The 24,650-nt window shown below is 33.8% G+C and overlaps 2 protein-coding genes across 3 annotated transcripts; one reads left to right on the forward strand and one right to left on the reverse strand.

Annotated features, from left to right (window-relative positions):
• On the forward strand, positions 1-22,381 carry LOC123698458 (cytochrome P450 4C1-like). Its single transcript, XM_045645092.1, has 10 exons — positions 1-140; positions 5,271-5,429; positions 5,722-5,831; positions 6,374-6,464; positions 6,871-7,062; positions 7,290-7,651; positions 12,313-12,381; positions 17,288-17,456; positions 19,672-19,842; positions 21,492-22,381. The coding sequence occupies exons 2-10, from the start codon at positions 5,279-5,281 to the stop codon at positions 21,647-21,649; spliced, it is 1,473 nt and encodes a 490-aa protein (XP_045501048.1). The 5' UTR covers positions 1-140; positions 5,271-5,278; the 3' UTR covers positions 21,650-22,381.
• Positions 22,382-22,628: 247 nt separating this feature from the next.
• On the reverse strand, positions 22,629-24,398 carry LOC123698595 (alpha-(1,3)-fucosyltransferase C-like). Of its 2 annotated transcripts, none has more exons than XM_045645303.1 (2): positions 23,539-24,398; positions 22,629-22,941 (listed from the first exon to the last, which is right to left on the reverse strand). In XM_045645303.1, the coding sequence occupies exons 1-2, from the start codon at positions 24,348-24,350 to the stop codon at positions 22,653-22,655; spliced, it is 1,101 nt and encodes a 366-aa protein (XP_045501259.1). In that variant the 5' UTR covers positions 24,351-24,398; the 3' UTR covers positions 22,629-22,652. The 2 variants fall into 2 exon arrangements, with proteins under 2 accessions (XP_045501259.1, XP_045501258.1); XM_045645302.1 differs by having other exon boundaries at positions 23,383-24,398.
• Between the last annotated feature and the right edge of the window lie 252 nt (positions 24,399-24,650).

The raw sequence follows: 24,650 nt of genomic DNA on the forward strand, positions 1-24,650 counted from the left end.
CGTAAGGTCAGTATGATGAATTATGCAATCAACCATACACGTATTTTGACAGTTAATGTTTTTAATTTCGATTTAAATATAATCTGTGGTATTGTTATGTGAAAAGTGAATTAAAAAGTTACGTGTTTTTTTTCATTTGGGTAAGTTGTGTTTTTATTTATTATATTTAAAGTTATCGGCCGGTGTATCAAGGTCATTGTTTTGATAATAATTTAGTCGTAAAGTACAGATTAGATTGACAGCGATTTTTTATTTATAAATAAATAACAATACGTGAGACTTACATGACTTTTGTTGCTATTAACTTTTTGAAGTTTTAATGTGTGTTTATTAAAGTGAAACTTTTATTACATCGTCTCAAACTTTTTGGTCTGTGTAGCGCATGTCGCGTGACGCACGATACGTACGATAATTATCGTACAAATACGATAATTTTTAGTTAAATGTCTATAGTGTGAAAAAAAGTTTCACTTTTACCGTGGTTGCATAAAACCACACAACATTTTTTTTGATACCGGGATAAAAATGTTACCTCCAAAATTGGTGTCACAATAAGTAATTATTGAGAGAAATAAATGTTAGGTATGGATAGATTTATAAATTCAAATAATAGTGGAAAACGTTGTTTACAACGACAACTTAGATTTTTTTTCATTTGCCCAACCGGTTTAATCCCTTTTGTTTTTATGATATGTATAATAATAATAATAGGTACCTATTGTTCCTCCTACGTTATAACTTAATATTATGGAAATATTAACATATTCTATATATTTTTTTGTTGTGTTTTGCTCTTTTTTGTTTTGCATGATTAGATAAGATACTCATCATAATAATATTTTATTCCAAATATAATAAAATAGTAGGAAAATCAAAATTGTACATTGAATATTTTTTTTAAAGTAACTTGGAGTGATCTACAATAGATACCGAAACCAAAAAAATACAGTTTTTAGAATTTTTGTCTGTTTGTCTGTATGTATGTCCGGGCTAAACTCAAGAAGTGCGATATGGATATCCTTTAAATTTGGTACACAGATAGCCAGAGACCTGAGGAAGGACATAAGATAAGTTTTATACCGAAAATGCCACGGTAACGGGAACTATGCGGGTTTTTCTTTGCCTACACGGGCGAAGCCTCTGGCGTAATTCGTAAAGCTAGTAAAACATAATTATGATTAGAGAGTTCAATTATTAATATCCTCTTTCTTATCTAAATATTTGATCAAATAATTAATACAATTTTATATCATAATTAATTTGATATAATTTTTGAAAAGGCGGTTTTTATCTTCATGAAAACTTAGTGTACCTACCTAAAAAATTTAATACTTTCTGTTGTCTGTTAATCATAAATATGATTGAAAGAAGTTTTGTAGTTTGATATAAGTAGAATCAATCAATCAAGAATCACGTAAATTGGTTCAGAAACCTTGGAGTAATCGGTGTACATACATAAAAAAAACATACCGGCCGAATTGATAACCTCCTCCTTTTCTGAAGTCAACTTATATAGGAAATTTGCTCCTGAATTTATAATTTCTCAATTCCAAAATTAACCGGTTTTTGAATACCGGTTATCTTTTTTGCGAGTACTTTTACGACTTTAGCCTAAAATAAATTGTGTATATCAATGTGTATCAACTTCTGAATAGTACGCTATGTTATAAAAGATATCTGTGATATTATTTAAAGAAATAAATACAATCAATTTTGATTGTGATATTATTTAAAGAAATAAATAATATACAATCAATTCTGAATATCTGCAAAATTGTTTCATTTACCTGCGCTCGAAATAGAGAATATGAAATAATCGAATTACCTACTTAGATAATGTCGTATCTCATTGTTTGTACTTCGCTTATCAGTATTCAAGACTTTACAGATACATATATATTAAACATGTTTATTTATTGTTAAACAAATACACTATTACTACAGATAATATAAAACTATCTATACTATCTATACCTATTGCACAGATAATATAAAACTATCTATATCTATTACTATGTAATACTGGAATATTATTTTATCTATAGAGTGTTTATTTATAAACAGGTTATTAATAAGAGCTAATAAAATTAACCACTTCAATTAATAGATAATATATCTATTGACACTCTTTGAATATTAAAATAAAACTTTTGTCTACAAAGATTTACTTTGATACGAACTTATACTAGGTACCTAAAGAGCTGGACAAAATGTAAATGGCACCAACCGAAATTAGTTTTCAAATGAAAAATAATCATCAAAATTGGTTTAGCTAGTGGAAAGCTCTCGGGTAACCCGGCAAACAAAACTTTGGTCGAGTTGACAATCAAAGTTGGTTGAAAAGGACCTAATAAATCAAATACAAGCAATTAGGTAAGGATTTCTTATCGAAAAAGAATCTAAAGAATGGATTGAAAAACTTGTATCATTAACCTTAATATACAATAGAGGTTAAGAAATACGGAATCTCCAGCATTTTCGAGACCGTCGTTTGTTTAGTTCAATTGTTCAATTGTGTCAAAGATTTCTAGAAAACATTCAATAAATTTATAATTATTCGTCTATCTGTATGTGTTTCCTACATGTCTTTTTAATCTGCACTAGCTCTCCGCCCGCGGCTACTCCCGCGTTTTCAAAGAAAAACCCGCATAGTTCCCGCTCCCGTGAGATTTTCGGGATAAAACCTATCCTATGTGTTAATCTAAGTAACCCTCTGTATGTGTGCTAAATTTCATAGTAATCGGTTCTGTAGTATTTGAATAGAATAGAATAGAATAGAATAGAATAGAATTCATTTATTCGTGGTAAAACAAGATATACATACAAAAAAAAATAAAATAAAAAAATACAGATAAAAAATAAAAGAATCACCACGAAAAGGGTATGGACTCAGCATATGGAGAAAACAATGACCAAAAGGCCACTGCTTTCACCGCTGTTTTTCAGCCATAACCTGTTGTGGCCACAAATGTCATACGACAAAAAAAAAACATGTAAAAAATTAATAAATACACGGTACCATAACAAACATAGCGGTTCTCCTAAAACAAACATATTATATTTTCAGGAAAACAGGTAAAACAGGTTATTTGTATCAATAAAATATTTAATACAAAATAAAAAATAGAAAAATGAATCTAAAACTAAAACTAAAGGAATGGATTTATTATTACGTTCCTACTGGTGAGATACATCCATGATACAGCGTCACCTCATTATTCAGCCAATCAATTCGTACATCGGGCGAAAGAAATCTTTTTAAAATATTTAAATAATTATACAACACAAAAAAAATAATAAAAATAATAATCTAATCCGCTGGACACAGTTCCTTTTGTTTTTTTAGTAAATAGTTTTTTAGCCTTGCCCTAAAAGTGCCAAGACATCTTGAGTCGCGTACAGGAGGAGGGAGGTCGTTCCAGCACTTACTAGCCCGATATTTAAAGCTTCCTCTAAATGCCGCTGTTTTATACTTAGGGATTTGAAACACACAAGAGAAAGACCTTGATTTGTTGAGCTTTTGACTTTGTGACCAAGTTAATTTTTGATGGAGGTAAGGCGGTGTACGGTGATTTATTACACCATGCAGGAGAATATAAAGATGGAGCTGTCTACATGCAGACATTTTTAGTATTCCTGCTTTATTTAAGAAAGGCGTAACATGCGTGCGAGGTGGGATCTGGAAACAGTAGCGCGCACAGGCATTCTGGATCCTTTGAATGAGACTCTTACTTCTTGCCAAACAACAGCCATCATAAACAACATCGCAGTAATTAAGTTTTGATAGCACGAGTGAGTTACAAAGCTGGATACGCAGCGGCTCATTTATGTAATTTCTAATCTTATAGATAATTTTTAGGCGGTAGAAGCAGTTTCGTGCTACTTCAGCTATGTGGTCTTCAAAGTTTAGTGATGAGTCCATTAGCAAGCCGAGGTTTCTTGCTAACTGTACTTGCTCCAATTGTTCACCATTAACTTCGTTGTTACTCTTTCACAATTTGCGTGAAAGAGTAACAAACACACATACACATACATCCATCCTCACAAACTTTCGCATTTACAATATTAGTAGACTAGTAGATAGATAGATATAGTAGGATAGAAATAAAAAAAAAACAAACTTAATCATTGAGTTACTATGTACGTACTAGTACATAGTAACTCAATGATTACAAAACCCCGTGAACGAAATAGCATTAAAAAAATTGCCTTTAATTTGTCCACTGCAAATAAAGTTCTATATAAAATGTAATAAGGTTTATTTTGTAATAAAAGCACATCGTAATTTAGCATAAAGTTGTTTTATATTGTCATCGAAATTCGCAATATTGAAGCATTATCTATACTAATATTATAAAGCTGAAGAGTTTGTTTGTTTGTTTGTTTGTTTGAACGCACTAATCTCGGGAACTACTGGTCCGATTTGAAACATTTTTTCGGTGTTAGATAGCCCATTTATCGAGGAAGGTTACAGGCTATATTTCATCACGCTACGGGCAACAGGAGTGGAGCCACGGGGGTGAAACCGCGCGGAGCAGCTAGTGTTTTTATACTTAGGTACATCAAGAAAAATACAGTCCTTGATATTTTATAACGTCTATATAATTAGCTGAATTATGTGTAATAAACAAAGCATGTTGATTATCTAAGCGTGGGAGTATGATAAAATACTTCTAGGAAGTATTGTGAGAAAAATGTAATTAAATAAAAACATGATTGACAAAAAGTCGTAAACAAAAATTAATCGCTAAAGTTCCGTGGTAATTTTCAAATATCCAGTGTCAATAAAATTTAAAACGTACATAAAAGATTTAAAGGAGATTACATGCACTTCTTATAAATCCATTCAGTATAAGATCCAATAAAAAACATAAGCACTACCTAATTAAATGCAATAAAATGCTTTAATACACACAGATATAAAAAAGAACAAGAAAAAAAGTAGAGAGAGAGCGCGACTTATTAGCAAAATCTCTACTACCAACTCTATTTCAATAGAGCCTAGAGAAACTACTACATTTATAAACTATGTATATATAAAACCAACTGTGCTCCGCGGTTTCACCCGCATTGCTCCGCTCCTGTTAGTCTTAGCGTGATGATGATACCTTACAGCCTTACTCGATAAATGGGCTATCTAACGCCGAAATAACTTTTAAAATCGGACCAGCAGTTCCTGAGATAAGCGCGTTCAAACAAACAAACTCTTCAGCTTTATAATATTAGTAAGATTAGTATAGATTATGTTTTTGATGATAATTTTGTTTCAGGTTTCAAGATGTTGTGGCAGATCGCTATTGCCTGCCTTCTCATATATCTCATAAGGAATTATTGGTTAAAGTCCAATTTCTTGGAGATCGCGAAGCTCCCCGGACCTCCGAGATTGCCGCTAGTGGGATGTGCTTTTCGTTTCATTGGACATTCGCAAAGTAAGACCATTATTATTTTTAAAACTTTGCTGTACATAAGTTGTACACTTTACTGTTAAACCTAGTAAACGATATTTATATACTTTTTGGTATTTTTGCATCATATTACCTATAAGGGTTCTATAAAGACAATTTACTTTGAGACAATTTTAATTTGATTAAAAAAAAAATGATTTTAATAGCTTTAGGGAACCGTATTTTTTAAATTGATTCCCACGTTGGTTTAATTTGGCCATTATTTCAGGTTTTATTTCCTCATATTATAATTTAAAATTAATCCCGTTCATTTCAGGTGAACTATTCAAAATAGTAACGGATTTTCCCAAGGAATATGGCAATCGAGTTTGTATAAAAGTATTTAATCGTTATATTTTACATTTATACAACCCGAAGGATATAGAGGTAAGTAAATTATAAATACTTATAATCAACATTTGGAAAGTTATTATAAAGAAAGAATTTGAAAGAAAATTATTACTTTAAAATTCCTTCTATCGATCGTCGAGGCGCACAGATTCTAGGCATCGCCATATGGTGAACGTTCCATGTGCTCAGAGGCCAGAGCGGTTCGATTCCATATTCTTCATCCGAACCGCAAGGGACGCGCTTCCTGAATCTGTGTTCCCCGACGAGTACAATATGGTGGTCTTCAAGCGAAAAGTGAACCGGAAACCTACTAGGGAAGCGCGTACCATCTTAGACCGCATCTTAGCTTTCCAATAATTCCATCAGGCGAGATTGTGGTCAAGCGCTTCCCTATCTAGAATAAAAAATATATATATATTCGGCCAGTCTTTATAATGATTAAAAATATAGACTACCATTTATCCACAAACGATGTAGGTAAAGTAAAGTGAAAGTTGAAAACAAAGTTACGAATTAATTACTTTTTTGCCTCCAAATGTCTGTCGTAAAACCATCAAACTTTCCTTCATTTATTTCAGATAATATTGACTAGCACGAAGAATATAACTAAAAACAGGCCCTACGTATTCATGGAACCATGGCTTGGAACAGGTCTTCTCTTAAGCACAGGTACGATAGTTTTGATTATTTGCTTGTTATTAATCCTGCATATTGCTTTACTTCAAAGGGCACTGCCAACGAGGGGCTTATATCACCTTATATAACCTGGGAGAGAGCTAATCATTTAGTAATGAAAATTATACATTTATGAGCCTTTTGGGGTAATATTGTATTTAATACATAAAATTAAAAAATCACAAGATAAGAAGATGACAATGAATTTTGGAATCTCTAGTTATTCGTCATTCCTTTTTTACACCTTTCCTCTTTATCGTCGGTCAAAATCCATTTGTAGAGGCGTAAAGTATACAATCGATCTTACAACTAGAAATATTCCTGGATTGTGGTAGTACTAGTATAATCATATTAAATGCTCGTATTCAATTTACTAAAAGAACATTTTAATTCTCGAAAGGTGCAAAATGGCACAAGCGGCGTAAGATCCTCACACCCGCGTTCCACTTCGACATTCTGAAGAACTTCGCGCGCGTGTTCGAGGAAGAAGGCCGCGCGATGGTTCGTGACCTGCACGAGCGGCTGCAGCGCGGCGAACGGACACTGAACGTCATGCCCTTTATCAGCGACTACACGCTCTATACTATCTGTGGTAAGCCGATGTGTAACATGACTTGATTTAGTAGTTCGTTCCTTTTACTCAGAAAGCACTCTTCTTCTGTAGTCAGGCTTTTCATCTTTTGATTATTTTCGTTTCATAAATCCAATGAATGTTAAATATATTTTAACTACGTGCAGCGACATTTTTTGTCATATTATTATTCACTGTTCCTGAAAATGGAATTTGAATCTGGCATTAACCTAAATACTTTTTTGCAGAAACGGCAATGGGCACTCGTTTAAATTCAGAAAACAATGCCTCCAAAGCCCAGTATAAAGAGTCAGTTCTAGGTATAGGGCTTATAGTTATGAACCGGCTATCGAGGTTCTGGCTTCACTCTGACCTCATTTTCTACCTATCCTCAATGGGAAAGAAGTTCAAAAAACTTTTAGAACAGAACTTTGCATTCACGGATAGAGTAATAGAAGAAAGGAGGAAGAATTGGGCGGAGACTAAGAAAGAAGAAACCAGCAGCGGGAAGAGAAGAATGGCTTTGCTGGACCTCTTGTTGGACGCGGAGAGTAAAGGAGAAATAGACATGGAAGGGATAAGAGAAGAAGTAAATACGTTTATGTTTGAGGTCAGTAGAAATGAACTAATTCATAATTGAATTAAAGAAGCTGTTGTAACTGTCGAATAAAATGATAGTTTTTATTGATTTTTAATTTTAAAAAGTCAAGTCCAAAAAATTGAAAATCCCTTAAATCAGTTCCATAGTTCTTGAGTAACTTGATTAACCTGTTAAATCTTTATGCACAAGAAGATTTTTTCTATAGTTAACTTGTCTAAAATTAGTTTGGTTCATGATTGACCCGTTCTGAAAACTTCGCAACTCTGCTCGATTTAATAGAAACTGTAAAATTTTATATAATAAAGAGCTGTAAGTCTACAACTTCGAGGATTTTATGAAGTGGCCCGATTTTAAAAGCTTGCATTTTACTTTGAAGTTATATTTTTAAATTTTAATATATACTAGCTTCCGCCCGCGACTCCGTCCGCGCGGATGTCGGTCTTCGCGTGGATGGTTTATTTCTCCATTTTGAGTAACTCTGACAATGACATCTTATAAATATCTATTGGACCCAAATACGGCTAGGGCTATAATGTGGCTATAATAATACGCAACGTGTGTTCGCGGTTCTACAGAACAACGTCTATAGTCGTCGTTCGTCGTCTAATAACAACGTCTAAAGACGCCAATATTTTAAATATGGATGGACGTAGGCAATTACATTTTGCTACTTTATTATTTGGTTTAATGCACAAAAAAATACCATTATATCTATATAAAAAATTAGCTTGGTTAGGTCAACGAAGCGACCTAAAATACAAAACCAGATTTGCCAGCATAAAGCTATCAATACCCATGCACCACACTGCATCATTTAGAGGCGGTTTCACATACAGCGCCACTAAGTGCTGGAACAACCTTCCACCACCCCTGTCTGAAGTAAAAAGTATTACAAACTTTCGATTTAAATATAAAAAACATTTATTAAATACGCTGTACCAGCCTTAGTGCCGTTGATGTGTCCCGCTGTATCTGTATAGGTATATCTATTATCTACGTATATTATATCATACTTCTTATTGTAGTTATTTATTATTCTTAATTTATTATTTTTCTATACATATATTTTTATAACACATACTCATATTCTTATATTATATAAGTAGTTAGTACAAATATCTTATAAATATATATCTCACACTTATCACTATTTCATCATATATGTTATATATTATATTATCTATTTAAAAAAAAAAAGCTGTAACTCCAACCGTCGCAACCGATAGGGGCTCCTGAAAATCAGTGCTGTTAGTGTTCCTATGGGGCACTACAGTTTTTAACTGAGTAGTCCCTTTTGATGAAAGACATTACCACGCAGTTCTTTGTTGTTGTTTTTAGTTATATTTTTTAAGTTTAGTTATAAGATTTTTTATATTATTTTATTTGTAAGTTTTATTAGTTTTTAAGTTCTATTGGTTTTTTTGTTTTCTTTTTTTAATTATGTTTGTTTTTTTTTGTATCTGTGTGGTGTGTTTTGTTGTCAATAAATGTTTTTATTATTATTATTATCTCTCCATAATACACGGGTATCGCCGTAAGGATGATACCCGGTCCTTTGGAAGGCTTACGTGGGGACACAGGTCCAACACGCAGAGGCCCTTTAGAGAATTTAATGTGTTGTGGGACACCAGCCGCAGCCTGCCCATGGCTGCACTATAGAGATACAGCCCTGGGCAGTCCGCGGCCAATGTAGGACTATTGCAGAAAAATGGAAATGAATAAAACTGGGTTATGGAAGGGGGTGTTAGATGGACTGGTATATTGGGTCTATGGGGGCTATGGACGTCTGCCTTTTCAATATTAAAAATTGAAAATTATGGCAGACGGTGACTCGCCAGTTCGGTCGATGGGCTCCCAAAAAGGTTACCGATAATGGCAACAAGGGGGCAACATCAGCTGAACGGCTGGGGGTGTAGAGAGGTGCGGCACCGGTTTCACCATCGCGAGCCCGCGGGCCCGGAGCGGGTTTCCCCGCTATTACGCCATTAGACACTTCCACCCCCGAGCATATAGCTCTAGCGTCTCCACTCTGGACGGCCAACAAAGGCAAGCCAGAGGTGGGGGATCCTGAACCTCGTCATTGTTCACTCCGAACTGCCACCGGGACAGCCCAGAGGTGAGGACAGGGACCTCCCCCGGGAGCGCTCGGTTCCCGCGGGGTCGCTACTCCCCAACACCTCGCCACAAGGTGCCCTGCGGGGTGACTGACTGCACGGTTGGGATATCTATTGTAGATATGCCAACCGGGGGCGATGGGGTCGTCACATCCCTACGCCTTTATTATTATTATTATTATGGATAAAACTGAAAAATTAAGATTAATTTTTTTCTACGTATTTTTCCAGGATAAAAAGTATCCTATTTTACGCCCAGGATAATAAGGTATAATTATACCAAGTTTCATCGAAATCGAACCGCTAGTTTTCACGTGATGCCTTCACATACAGACAGACAGACAGACAGACAGACAAAAATTTTTTTATTCACATATTTGGGTTTGGTATCGATCCAGTAACACCCCCTGCTATTTATTTTTTCAATATTTTCATTGTACAGAATTGACCCTTCTACAGATTTATTATATGTATAGATGTATAGATTGACGAGGATCAAAACTCACTAAATTAAAATTCTCTAAATTATATTTTGGTCTACATACTAGGTTACTTTGAAATTAGTTGAGTAGTTTTTTTTTGTACATAATTTAATAAAAATAATGCAAAGATTATAAGGTAAATGTTATCGGTTCGTGGTAAAAAAGGATTATACTAGAATAGATTACAGGAATTTCCTTTGGAATTTGCTTTGTTAAGTTTTCGCTACGAATAAATTCTTAGAATTTTCGATTTTTGGTATACTTTAAATTTCCGTTATTATTAACTTTGGAGATTGTTTATTTTTCAATTCTAGATAACTTCTTGTTACCTTTAAATTATTTAAAACTATATTTAATAATTAACACGTTCACTGCGGGTCACCCACAATCGGCCTGGTGCTGTGCCAAATCACTGTGCGCGCGGAAAAAACAGGTCTTTCTCGCTTGTGCGGAACAGGTTTTCTGGGCATTTTTACGAGCATGATAGAGACAAATATAGTTTTCGAATTGTGACAAGAAATGTAGTAATATAGGCAGTTTACTTACGCGACAGGTCGTTTTCGACCTCCGCCGCACAGGACTTTAAAAATGTTACCTCAGTGCGGGAGCGGGCCTGTTTCGATGGGTGACCGGTAGCGACCTGTTGCCGCACTGTGCAGATGCATACGCGTTGAGCCGCCAGTAGTGTTGTGCAGTCAAAAGAAGGATGCGCGCTCATCGACTTCAAAATGGCGCATCGTAAAAAAAATAACGCTAGAAAATGTAAGTAACAGTGATACTGAAGACGATTACGAAGAGACTAAACGAATTAAATACAGGAAAATATTTCAAAAGCAAGAACCAAAGCCATCCACCAGCAAAATCACAATTTTAGAAAATAAAATAATCCGCCCAGCAATTTATAAACGCCAAAGTATTCTCGGCGACGACATAAATGACGAAGAAATTTTCCCTAAAAAAAAAATATGACTACCCTGATTCTAGAAATGACATTTACATCAGTCCGAGTGGAACAAAACTTCGTCATGTACAGGAGTAGGACCATGATAACTCGGTTACGAATAATATCGTGGTAAGAACACATTAAATAGTTAAAGTTAATTATATAAAAAGAATTGTATTTAATTTTGTTTTCAATTACCTACTATGTTTGGCTTAGTGCTTATAAGATTTAAATATAATTTAATGACTCGATATTTTATTTTCTTTCACTATCCCATCACTATAAAAATTACACTTTGGTGCGGGATCAGGCCTTGTCGGCCTGACAATTTCGATTGCTAATTTCTCAATTTCTGTTAAGAGAATCCAGGGGCGGGATTAATGTATAGACAAGTGAGTCATCAAGATTTAAAAACTGTAAAAAAATCATAGATACTTTATGGGTTGGCTAAGATAATAGAGCTTTAATACTTCTCAGAGCTGTCGTGTCGAAAGGGCCTGCCACGCACATTAAGAAAGTCAAGTGGGTGCTTTTTTGGACTGCCACCGCACCAGCTGAAAGTCATTGTTATTTTTTACGCAGTGAACGTGTTAATGAAAACATGCGCGGTAAAAATTTAGCTTTTTCTTTCTATATAAAGTTACGAGGAGTTGTTTGAGCTGATACCTGCCGCGGAATTCCACTACCGTACCGCACGGCATAAGACCAAGTTTCACGCTCACCATTTGGACCTCTGGCGCTCTAGTACGGTGCGATTTACCCGCCACTTCATTCCGCGCACAACCAAATTGTGGAACAGCCTGCCTTCGGCGATATTCCCGAACGCCTATGACATATACCTCCACCTCAAAAAGTCGGCAACACATCTTTGGACACGTCTGTAGATGCCTATGGGCTGTGGAATTGCTTACCATCAGGCGATCCACATGCTCGTTTGCCTTCTTTCATATAAAAAAAAAAAAAAATATGTACGTATCTAGTAAATTAAAAATTAGATGAAGAATATTTTGGATGTGTTGGTAACTTGGTAAGCAGTATTTGCATTAAAATCTTTCAACATACTTAAAAACGATTCAATCTGAATATAAAATTTGAACCGATTATGAGAAAAAAAATATTCCTTTGTTTCAGGGTCACGATACAACCGCTATGGCATTGACATTTGGACTTATGTTGTTGGCTGATCACGAAGATATTCAGGTAAATAAGGAATTATACATATAGCATGTGTTTTATTTTACATAATATTACAATTTTATGTTTTATTTTTTAAAGGTTATGATATTTCGATGTTCTTTGAATGTGTTCAAACGAAGCCATGCCTGTGTACTTCTGTAGGTCTATTTGTGTTTGTGTGCGTTTTTTTAACGTGTGTGTGTGTGTGTGTGTGTGTTTGTTGGTTTAGTGCAGGTGAGCGTTTTAAACTGTCAATTATACCCTATACATATTAACACTAATATTGTTTTAATTATTATCGATCACTAGGTGTGCTTCGCGGTTTTACCCGCATGGCTCCGCTCCTGTTGGTCTTAGCGTAATGATATACAAAGAAACAAAAATACTTTATTGTGCACCACAGAGAAAAGTACAAGTAGGTAAGGACACAATACGTTAGTTAATAAAAGAGCACAACAGGCGGTCTTATCGCTCAGACAGCGATCTCTTCCAGACAACCTGGTGGACAAAGAGACGCAGTGCAAAAGTAATAAAAAAATTATGTATAGCCTATAGCCTTCCTCGATTAATGGGCTATCTTAACACCGAAAGAATTTTGCAAATCGGACCAGTAGTTCCTGAGATTATTACTATTACTAATTCCGCAGTAGTATCACAGATAACTACGTGTAGTGTGTGTGGTAGTATGTCCGAATCGTTGGTAGTATTTGCTTGTAGACCCAACATATATTCAGATGATATGAGGGTATATGAAAAGATTTATTTTCAGTCTAAATTAAATTAGAAATCTTTACCCGTGATGTTTTCGATTGAAATCCTTTAACAAAATAAATATTACAGTTTCAACAATGCTGTCCCTTAACAAAAGAATAGAAGAAAGCTTTTGTCCCCTTAAATAAGTTTTTATAAGGTTTCTTTATTCGTTTCTTGGGAGCAATAAGGAAAATCTTAGTACAGCTAACAATGATCTATCCCGTGGCTATTACTTTGAACGACAATTGATTTCATTTTATGTTCCCGTTTTAAAATTGCTTAAAATGAATAGGGAAATCGATTACGTAATATTGGCGAGGGTATCAATGCGAAAATAGATAAATAATCACATGATAAATTAAAAATATCTTACTAATCTTTTTTACTCATCTTAATCTATACTTAATATTATAAAGCTGAAGAGTTTGTTTGTTTGTTTGAACGCGCTAATCTCAGGAACTACTGGTCCGATTTGAAAAATGATTTCAGTGTTAGATAGCCCATTTATCGATAAGGCTAACATCATCACGCTAAGACCAGGAGCAGAGTACTGCGGGTAAAACTGTGGGGCACAGATAGTAATATTATAAATGTGAAAGTTTGTTTGTTTGTGTGTCTTTTCATATTTTAAAGAATTTATATTGTTATTAAGTGATAATAAAATAAAAAAAATTGTTTTGTGTAGAAGATTTGTAATGTACTTATTTTCTTAGCATGAGGAATAAAATGTACCACTGGAAGATACTTGTTCCCGCGACACAGGGTGTGGGAGCAAGGGTTTTCAATTTCTGTGCATCTTATTTTTTGGAAATAAAGTTTATTGTTATTGTTATTGTTATGTATGTATGTATGTTTGGTCTCCTTTCACGTGAAAGCTATTGAACGGACATGTCATTTTGTCGGGTTAATAATGATATTTCTCAATTAAATGTGGGCGAATTATTTGTAGAAATAAGAGCCAATTTTCACCATTTATTTTTTTGCTCAGATATTAAATTTATACAGACAGTTCATTTATTTATTTATTTATTTATTTATTTTGGTAGGTAATCCAACAGCTTTACATTTTATAAGATTTTACTATTTTGTTGATTAATTGAACAAATTGCCAATAAGGATTACAACATATTATTCTTAAGAATAGACCATAAACCAGAAAGGTATACAATAATATTAATAAAAAACACAAAAATAACTACAATACAAACTTAGTTACTTAATGTGTGTGAGCGCATGTATGTGTGTGTGTGTGTCTGTGTGTCTGTGTGTGTGTGTGTGTGTGTGTGCGTGTAGGTGTTGCGTGTGTGCTAGTGCTTGTTTAAATAACCATTTATTTTAGATATTTCATTAGCAAAGCGTTGTTTAGAGAGTAGGAAAATGTCAGCACTTGCGTACTCTGCGTTGTATACACGCATAATGCGGTTTAACACACCGTTTCGTGCATAATTAGTGTTAACTTTAGGGATGGAAAATAAGTTAGTCTGACGCGTACGAAAACCGGGTACATTCAATTGCATCGATTCAAGCAAGTCTGAGCAGTCAATGTGGTTATTCCATAATGCGTGAAGCAACATTAGATCACTTCGTTTACGTCGTATTTCTAGCGGCTCTATTTCGTAGCGGACACAAGCTTCATCATAGTTGTCAAAATAAGTAAAGTTTTTAAAACTTAAAAACCTGAGAAACCTTTTTTGTATTGATTCTATTCTATCTATGTATACGGCGTAGCTGGGAGACCAAATACTCGACGCGTAGTCGAGTATGCTTCGAATATAGGCCGAATATAGTGATTTTATACAATTTATGCTATTAAAATCTTTACATGATCGCTTTATGAAACCAAGTTGTTTATATGCTTTATTTACAATGATATCAATATGTTCCGACATAATCAATTTTGAATCCAGCGATACGCCTAGATCACGTACACAGTTCACTTCTTTTATCAAAACATCGTTTATTTTATATTCAAAGTGTATTGGATATTTTTTTCTACTAAAAGTGATTTTTTGGCATTTATTAACATTTACACTTATACGATTCTTAATATAATATGCTGCTAGTCTATCTAAGTCACTTTGAATTAGGCGGCAGTGTTCGACGGATTCAATTCCGTAGTAAATTTTTTTATCATCAGCGTACATTAAGTAGCGTACGTGTTGTATGCAGGTAAATATATCAAATAAGTAGGCATTGTACAGCAATGGCCCGAGAATAGATCCTTGGGGTACCCCAGATACTATGCCCACAAAGTCACTCTTAGCAGAACCCAAAACTACCGCCTGTGTTCTGTTTACTATGTAAGAACAAATCCATCTGTGTAGGTCACCTCTTATACCAAGTGCGTAAAGTTTATTTTGAAGAATAATGTGATCGACACGATCGAAAGCTTTTTCAAAGTCCGTGTAGATTACGTCTACTTGCCGTCCATTGTTCATTTCATCAAAAGTATAATTGATTAAAACGGATAGGTTAGTGACAGTGGAACGTTTTTTCATAAAGCCATGCTGTTGAGGTGGTATAAATTTATAGACAAGTGGTGAGATGCGTTTATGAATAACGATCTCGAAAATTTTACTAAACGAATTCAGGATAGATATTGGCCTATAGTTTACAATCTGGTTTCTTGGTCCACTCTTATGTATTGGAACTATAAGTGCCTCTTTCCACTTGGCAGGAAACTCTCCATAACGGTTGACTGACAAATTAAAAATAATAGACAAGGGAAAGCTTAAAGAATCAGCACATTTTTTTAAGAACACTGGGGGTATTCCATCACTACCAGCGCCTTTATTTGTTTTGAGACTTTTTAAAATATGTTTAATTTCAATTGCATCTATTTTAATTTGAGAAATCAATTCATTGTTCAAGCAAGACGATGGAAGGAGGTAATTTTCATATGAGTTAGCAGGGCTTTTAAAAACGCTTTCGAAATGCTGGCTAAAAGCAGAACATACTTCAGTCGCGTCGTTGTAGCTGCTATTCATATAGATCATAGTATTGGGGTAACCTTTATTATTCTGTCTAAGTGATTTTATGTGCGTCCAGAAGCTTTTTGGGTCTTTACGTATATACTCTTGAATGCGATCTACATAATGTTTGTAGCATTTCTTTTGCAACATTTTTTGCCTAGAACGAAGCAAACAAAATTCATCAAAATCTAAAGGGTTCCCGTACTGTTTCCATTTTTTGTGAGCCTTTAGTTTATCCCGCACAACATGAATAAGTGGCTTACTGTACCAGTTAGGGAATTTAAGTGCTGTTTTTCCCTTGGTCTTAGGTGTAAAAAGGGTGATTTGAGCATAAAGTCTCTGATAAAATACATCTACTATTTCGTTTATATTATTACCAACCAAAATTGTAGACCAGTCAGTTTTAGACAAATTATCGTTTATCACAGTAAAATTAGACCGATGGAAGTTGTACCGCGGCTTGCAGGCTTTTTTCATGCATTTTAATGTTAAATCTCTAGTGTCGATTTCTAAGCACGGATGATATGAGTCCTCAGGTACGAGTGGTTGTGAAGCTCTAAGGACCTCGACTTGAAAATTGCAAAATATTAGATCAAGAGTATTGTGCGCGATATTGGTAAAAAAATTAAACTGTTCCAGTCCAGATAGGTTACATAAGTCTAAAAAATCGCTACAAGCCATTTGTAAGTCCACTGAACCCCTTTTCAATTGAGTACAGCCGTGTTCAGACCATTTTACATGCGGAAAGTTAAAATCCCCAAGTAATAATATATTATCATTCGGGTTATCAAGTAAGAAGTTGGAGAGTAATGAGGTGAAAGCCGCGACAGTTCTAGCTTGATTTTTATCAGGAGGTATGTAAACGGCACCAATATGAAGGCATCGACGATTTTCAGATCCCAAAGTGTTTGAGGGTATAGTAACCCATAGCGATTCACAATCGTCGGTAGACTTCACAGGCTTTTCTTGAGCGAACATAGATTTTTTACAGCAGATCATAACGCCACCTCCAGTTTTCTTGCCAGAAAGATTCAGGTCACGATCATATCTAAAAATGTCATAGCGATCATCACATAACTCTCCATTATAGAAACTGTCAGTTAGCCAGGTTTCGATTGCAATAATCACGTCATAATCATGTAATAGAACATTCAATTTAAAGTCCTCAATCTCAGTTCAATTAACAAATAATTTCACACATTCAGGAAAATATTTACGAAGAATGCAAGAGTATCTTCGGAGATTCAACACGGACCGCCAACACATCCGATCTTGCCGAGATGAAGTACCTGGAAGCTGTAATTAAAGAGATATTGAGGCTGTATCCCAGTGTACCAATAATTGGAAGGATGGTCACTGAAGAATTTAAACTAGGTAAGGTTATCTTAACTGACATTACAAATGCGAAAGTAACTAATAGCTTTTGTTACAAAATAATAGTTGAAAATTGATAAAATTGATTTGAGTTTGAGTTCATTAGCTAACTATGATTTGAGTTTGAGTTCATTAGCTAACTACTGACTAGCCCACCTGTGTTGGATGAAATTTAGAACAAATATAGTTTAAGACCTGAGTAAGGACAAAGGAAAGTTTTAATATAAATATAACTACGCGGGTGATACCGCGGTAGTAAGCTAGTATAAAATAGCTATAATTAAAAACTTTTCTTTTTATTTGATAAGAATGATTTGTTTTTTACTTGAGTATAATATATTTATTAGATAATGATACTTACTATCTTGTTGAAAATATAATTAAATTTGATAATTTTAATTACTGTGATAATTTTGGATAATATATCTATTATTAGAAATCTAATAAAAAAAATTGTGTTTTGATCTTATCTTCTGTAAGCGAAGCTATAGAATTAAGAAACAAGACAAGTAATAAAAATTATGTCAATAATTCATAGTCTGATATTGAGCGAACTTAAAAAAATATCTCTAGTAAACACTAGTGTATAAAATTAATGTTTCAAACTTTGAAAATTTACGTTTCTTGAAGTGAAACTTCTTTATCGGGAGTGGAAAAAAATTTAGTGTAACATTTTTTCGTTACGCGTGACATTTTTCCATTACGCGCCATCTTTTTCTTATCCCTACCACGCGTGATTCGATGTATTTCTGTAAAGTTGCATAGAGTAAATTATTTTTTGAAAAATAAGGTCATAAAGAAGTTTCACTTCTTACGTGTGTACACGTGGTGTACACTATTAGTACCCGCACACATTGTTTTTCGTTGAAATTAAACTTATAGCTGCTTGCACACTACATCAAGTTAGGAAGCGTGCAAAATTAATATAGGTACCTACTTCTTCAACTGCAAATTCAATAGATTATAATTAAATATTAGTATCGAAAACGGTTGTAATTACATTTTTTAACAACGTATATATTTTTTGGAATTAATGACGTAATAAAAATAACTGCGTTAAAAACAACCGACTTCAAAAACGGAAAAGTAAGAAATAAAAAAGATTTGATATTATTAATTACTACATATTATTTTTATGTGCTATTTACTAAAAAGGTTTGATGTCGGTGCATGGGCTTAATACTAAGTGCTTAGTGTTTGGCACCGACTTCAAACCTTTTTAGTAAATAGCACATAAAAATAATATGTAGTAATTAATAATATCAAATCTTTTTTATTTCTTACTTTTCCGTTTTTGAAGTCGGTTGTTTTTAACGCAGTTATTTTTATTTAATACTTTTTAGTGTATTTTTCAACACGAATCAAACGAGCCCAAACTCGATAAAGTTGAGTCAATATATTACTGAGTTCCTATGGCCACCTTCCGATTCCATCATCAGATCAGCTCCATGTCATGATAATGTTTCATCGCTATCCAATTTACATTCGTACACAAAATTTCAGCTCAATCGGTTACCGGGAAGTGAATCAAAGTTACTTGCTACATTGAAATTAAGTCATCGAGTACAGACAAAAATGCTCATAAAATAAAAACTACTAGGCCTAGCCGAATAAAATTTTTATGGGACCAATTCGACACCATCCCGCATCGAACAAAAAAAGAATCACGTAAATCGGTTCAGAAACCTCGGAGTAATCGGTGTACATACATAAAAAAAAAAAAAAAAAAAAAAAAAAATATACCGGCCGAATTGATAACCTCCTCCTTTTTTTTGAAGTCGGTTAAAAATAACAGATAGTAATTTAAGTAATTAATTCTCTTTACCTTAATACAAATTACGTATTTTCCGCTAACAATACAAAGTACAACAATTACACCTAGTATACCTATATCATCATTGTTATGTTAATTTGATAAATAAGCTTGAAGAGACTAGAGAGCCAAGTATTTGCATACAATCCAAGTAGTTATCCTCATCTATCTATCCTCACAAACGTCATTACTATATTATTAGGATTTAACTAAGGGATTTAATTATAGAAACGGATTTTTACATCAACAGTCTGGAGACAGTCTCCCCGTGACCACGCTCGTTGTAAAGTGTGCGATAAATCGCCTTTAAAATCTTTAATTTCTTTCTATGATACTCGCGTATAAACACAAGAAATTATATTATTAATTTATTTCAACTATTCTTTATCTCCTCTGTTTTAGACGACATAACAATCCCCGAGGGTACCGAGGTGGTAGTCCACTTCTACAATCTCCAGAGACGCGAGGATTTGTTCCCGGAGCCTGAACTCTTCAAGCCGGAGCGTTTCCTGAATGGTGATAAAATGCATTTCACTTATGTGCCCTTTAGTGCTGGACCTAGGAACTGTATTGGTAAGATATTATTTAAATCCTTTACATAGACCAATTAACTTGACTTTTCATATCATAATTAAATGTGTAATTAATAAATTACTAACTGTGCCCTGCGGTTTTACCCGCAGTGCTCCACTCCTGGTGGTCTTAGCGTGATGATTAATAGCCTATAGCCTTCCTCGATAAATGGGCTATCTAACATTGAAAGAATTTTTCAAATCGGACCAGTAGTTCTTGAGATTAGCGCGTTCAAACAAAAAAACTCTTCAGCTTTATAATATTAGTAAAGATTAGCTTAAAAACTACTGAATTTGTTGTGTATCATGATATTCAAAATCAATTTTCCCAGTTTTATACACATTACTTACACATACATTCATTACTGTATTCATTTACCTATTTACTTTTCGATTTGCTTCTTACGAAAGGTGTTTCATCGTTCCTGTCGATAATTCAAATCTAACTCTACTCTATTAATAATATTATTATTTCGTGCATTTAAGGGCTGATTTTTCAATCCTTGGTTAAAACTTATTCGTCGAATAATGTATAGAACTACATTTTAAAAACGTATTGCCTGTATTTGACAGTTTACGTGACATTTTAATATTATCGTGTAATAATTTATTGGACGGATAAGTTTTATCCAAGCATTGAAAAATCGGCCCTAAATCAACAATAAAATAACTAAATTAAATTTATCTTTTATAACATTTCTCTCATTTAACCATTTAATATAAATTAAAATGTTATCTCATTATAAAAGCTACCTCATGGCTCATTAAAGGATTTGTCTAATGAGGAATAAAAATTAAATTCTTAAAATGTTATAATTAACATTAATTGGGAAAAGAGTTAATGAAGAGGTGAAAGTAATACTTCTTTATAAATTAAATTTTATTTAACATTTTAGAGTATTTTAGGAAATTATAATTGAATAATAGAGATGGTTTGATTCTACGAAATATTCCGTAAAGTTTACAGGTTGCTTGGAATTAAATATGAAACGGCATTTAATTGCCCATTTATTTTCTTATTATTGAATGAAAACTTTATTTTTGTAGTCAACTACAACAATACAGCTTCAAAGCTTTGTTTAAAACAGTTTAAAATAAATTTTATGAAACATATTTAAGCATTAATAACCTTAAGAAAATTCCTATGTATTTATTTATTTTTTACACGCATAAATGGCAAATCGTTCTGTATTGTCTCACGAAGTCCACTGTTCAAGTTTTTGTTCGCAAAATTGCATTGCCTTCATATCACATGGCTCGAGTTAAGCCGTAGGCGATTCCATTGTCTACAACCTGTATGTACCTATAAGTATATGTTACATTTAAGATAAACTAGAAAGGCATTAACGAGCATTTGTGAAAGTATTTCACCTGTTTTTTTTAATATTCGACTAAGTTTAACATTAGAATATTTGAGATTACTAACTCAGTGAGTTTGGTTGAATAAGAAGTTTTTATATTTTATTAATACATTTACAAGTAGATTACATTTCTAAGCGTCTCGGTTGAGTTGTGAATAAAAACTAATTTCTTTATTGATGCACATTATGATAATACGACTCCTTTACGACGCGAAATGAATATGTAGGTAGGTACAAACAAACAACTATACAAACACACTAATCTAAATCTATTTGCTATTATTTTCAGGTCAACGCTTCGCAATGCAAGAAATGAAATACATGCTGAGCGAAATAATCCGCCATTTTAAATTGAAGTCGATAGTAAAGGGATACAGACCAAAAATCACAATGGACCTTGTACTACGTGCTTGTGAACCTGTTAATATTGAGTTTTCTGCACGATAAACTGTATTTTTGAATATACCTTAGTATTAAGTACTAATTCGAACAAAAACATACAAATATTCGAATTATTTCAGATTTTTTGTAGAGTGAGATTTAACTATGTCTACTTAAAAATGAAGTCCCTTGTCCCCATGTGGGGTATGGGGCAGATGTATTATGCATTTAATATCTGTTTTACTGATCCATTATTCTTTATGGACAAGTAGGTGATCATTCTGCCAGACCGAGACATTTTTTCTTCGTCTCCATTGGGAATCGAACCCAAGACCCCTCAGTTCTACCACTGTAGGTACCAAGTTCCACTGTACCTACTGTCCTACGTACTTAGGTATAAGTATATAAATTAATTTTTAATCAAAATATGAGTGAATCGTGATTCTTGGAACTCAGACACTTGTCTGCATATATACAAATGGGTTCGTTGTTTTTAATTTGATATAAATTCATAGAATTTTCAAAATTTTCATTTTGTTTGAAAGTAATGCTATTTTGTTTAATAAAGAATTTAACTTCATATAATTTATGTTTCATCTAGATTAGGATTTTTTAATATTATCTACGTACATTGAACGTCGGTTCATTATAAAATGTGATCTATTTTTTATATTTATATTCGACCAAAAATATTTGTATATAAATTGTTTTATAGGTAAGTGAGAACATGTATATACATATACGTGTTTTATATAGTTACGAATTACGATCTATATGAATTAAATGAGTATTTCCTTATTTGATATTTCATTTCCAAATACCTACCTTTAGTAGTTATTTACTTCCACGCGCAAATAAAACACTTTTTTTTATTTCATTACCCAAAAGAACAGATTGTTTTCTCATTTGTTTATTCACGCCTTCATTATTGCCATATAAAATAATAATAAGACAGGCAGAACAAAGTATGTACTAAACTGAATCATATACATGCAACATTCTTGCACCACTTGTCTCATACAATGTAGTATTAAAACAACATAAACACTTCTAAAGCATTTATTTCTCATTAAAAATAATCATGGCTCAACGAACAACTATCCTCCCACCCCTCACTATTCCACCAATTCCTAAACTCTTGATACATACTAACAGTCTTCATGCGTTGTCTATCATTCAACGTAGCACAAAGCTCACACACTTGAGATCTAGTGGACACATGTCTATAGGATATGTGATTGGTCCACTTGAAGAAGTCGTATAGGATCTCACGATGGGTGACTATCTTGTTCATGATTCGGGCTAGTTCTTGCGTGGTCAGTTCCCGCGCGTCTAAATAGCTGCCTGGTGGGAGGAATCTGAAAGAAATGTAGTTACCTACGTTAGTATAATTTTAGATTTTACTAGCGGTCCGCCCCGGCTTCGCCCGTGGTACATATTTCGCAATAAAAGGTAGCCTATGTTCTTTCTCAGGGTCTAAAGATTGTCTGTGCCAAATTTCATTAAAATCGGTTGAGAGGTTTAAGCGAGAAAGCGTAACATACATACATAATTACTAACCTTTCCTCTTTATAATATTAGTATAGATTAATATTCTGATTACATTTTTGTAGTAATTATAGTCTCGATGAGAATAAAGCCTTGAGGTCAAAAAATTGATAATAATACCGAATGGATCCTTCATAGAAACTTGATTGGAAATTATCACATTTTAATTACAATTAGGGTTAGGTTATGGGTGCAATATCAATAAAATTATTGAAATTATCATAACAAAAGAAGAACAAACAATGAAATACCTAGAATAATTCACGGCGCCATAAACAATTGGAATAGCCAAATTGTTCAAGCCCAGCAATATCTTCTCGGTCACATAGTCTTCCGCGAAGGAATTTTCTAATGCCAAATAGAAGAAATATCGTTTTTCAATCTGTTGATTACATAATTCCGCGTACCTTCTTGGGCAAGCATGATCTCCACAACTACCGTAAATATCTATCGACCATCCGTACCGTTCCTTTAATTCTTTATCAAGTTCCTTTGCTACCCATTCTCTCCCACTAATAGTATCACAGTTCGATACAAACCACGCTGCCATTCTAGTCTTGCCATCCAATTTGGACTTTAAATCATCATCAATAGGGTTGAAATCCGGCCACACATCCACAGGCGGTCCTATTTTTGTATCATTCAGATCGTAGATTTCAAAGAACCACCAGCGAAAGTCTGAATTGAATTTGTAAGTGAATGTCCAGTTAAAGAAGTCGTCATAGATGTCTATACATACTGGATGATACTGCGGTGATTCGTAAGAGAAGAAAGCATACTTCTGGTGAAGTGATCTGTTCTCTGGCACTTCTAGATCGTGGAGATCTGGGGCGTTGAATGCGACCATGTCAAATGAGGCTTCATCTCTGTAAGTTTTATCATCAATGATGTAGCAGTTGGTGTGATCACAAGCGTTCTCAGTGAAAATAACATTTCCTAAAGTAAAAGTTGTGAACGGATATTTTGGCGGTTCCTTTGATTTAACCAACAGGATGTATTTGTTACTGCTGTCTAGGAATTGTTCTGTTTCATACGAATCTTCCACGTTACTTCCATAGTCGAAATGAATCGTTGTTATCTCCGGTGGCCTTGGAAATTCTTCTTCGATTTGCGAGTTATTTAAAAGGTGACTTGTCAATTTTATAAACTGACAGGCACATATTATTAAAAGTATACTTATAACAATTTGTTTCAATTTCCTTTTGCTTAGATTTATCATATTTTGTAAACTTAAATACTATTTTTATACAGACATGTGTCCCACGCCGTTGGTTGGTAGGTTGGTGTCAGAATTATGCCAGATTGACATGTAGTATAACATAATTCTTAGAAACTGTATAGAGTTTTTATGGGGTAGGTTGAGGTGAAACCTTTTTTGAATAAATTAAAGAGTTTATCGTATTTTCTTAAATAATAAAAAATATTCTATTAATCCGCCCTCAACCACTGATCCAATTTGGATGAAATTTGTAACATAGCTTGAGACATGAGAGAGGAGATAGGTAGGTCCCAAAAATAC

The sequence above is a fragment of the Colias croceus genome, chromosome 16 (genome assembly GCF_905220415.1).
Source record: "Colias croceus chromosome 16, ilColCroc2.1".
Lineage (NCBI taxonomy): Eukaryota > Metazoa > Arthropoda > Insecta > Lepidoptera > Pieridae > Colias > Colias croceus.

Bases quoted from the DNA above. Each gene is read 5' to 3' on its own strand.
- LOC123698458 (XM_045645092.1), top strand. From the start codon at position 5,279: ATGTTGTGGCAGATCGCTATTGCCTGCCTTCTCATATATCTCATAAGG. The intron at 7,652-12,312 runs GTCAGTAGAAAT...CCTTTGTTTCAG, and splicing joins TAAATACGTTTATGTTTGAG to GGTCACGATACAACCGCTAT. The intron at 17,457-19,671 runs GTAAGGTTATCT...CCTCTGTTTTAG, and splicing joins CACTGAAGAATTTAAACTAG to ACGACATAACAATCCCCGAG.
- LOC123698595 (XM_045645302.1), bottom strand. From the start codon at position 24,350: ATGATAAATCTAAGCAAAAGGAAATTGAAACAAATTGTTATAAGTATA. The intron at 22,942-23,382 runs GTATTTCATTGT...CATTTCTTTCAG, and splicing joins GGCGCCGTGAATTATTCTAG to ATTCCTCCCACCAGGCAGCT.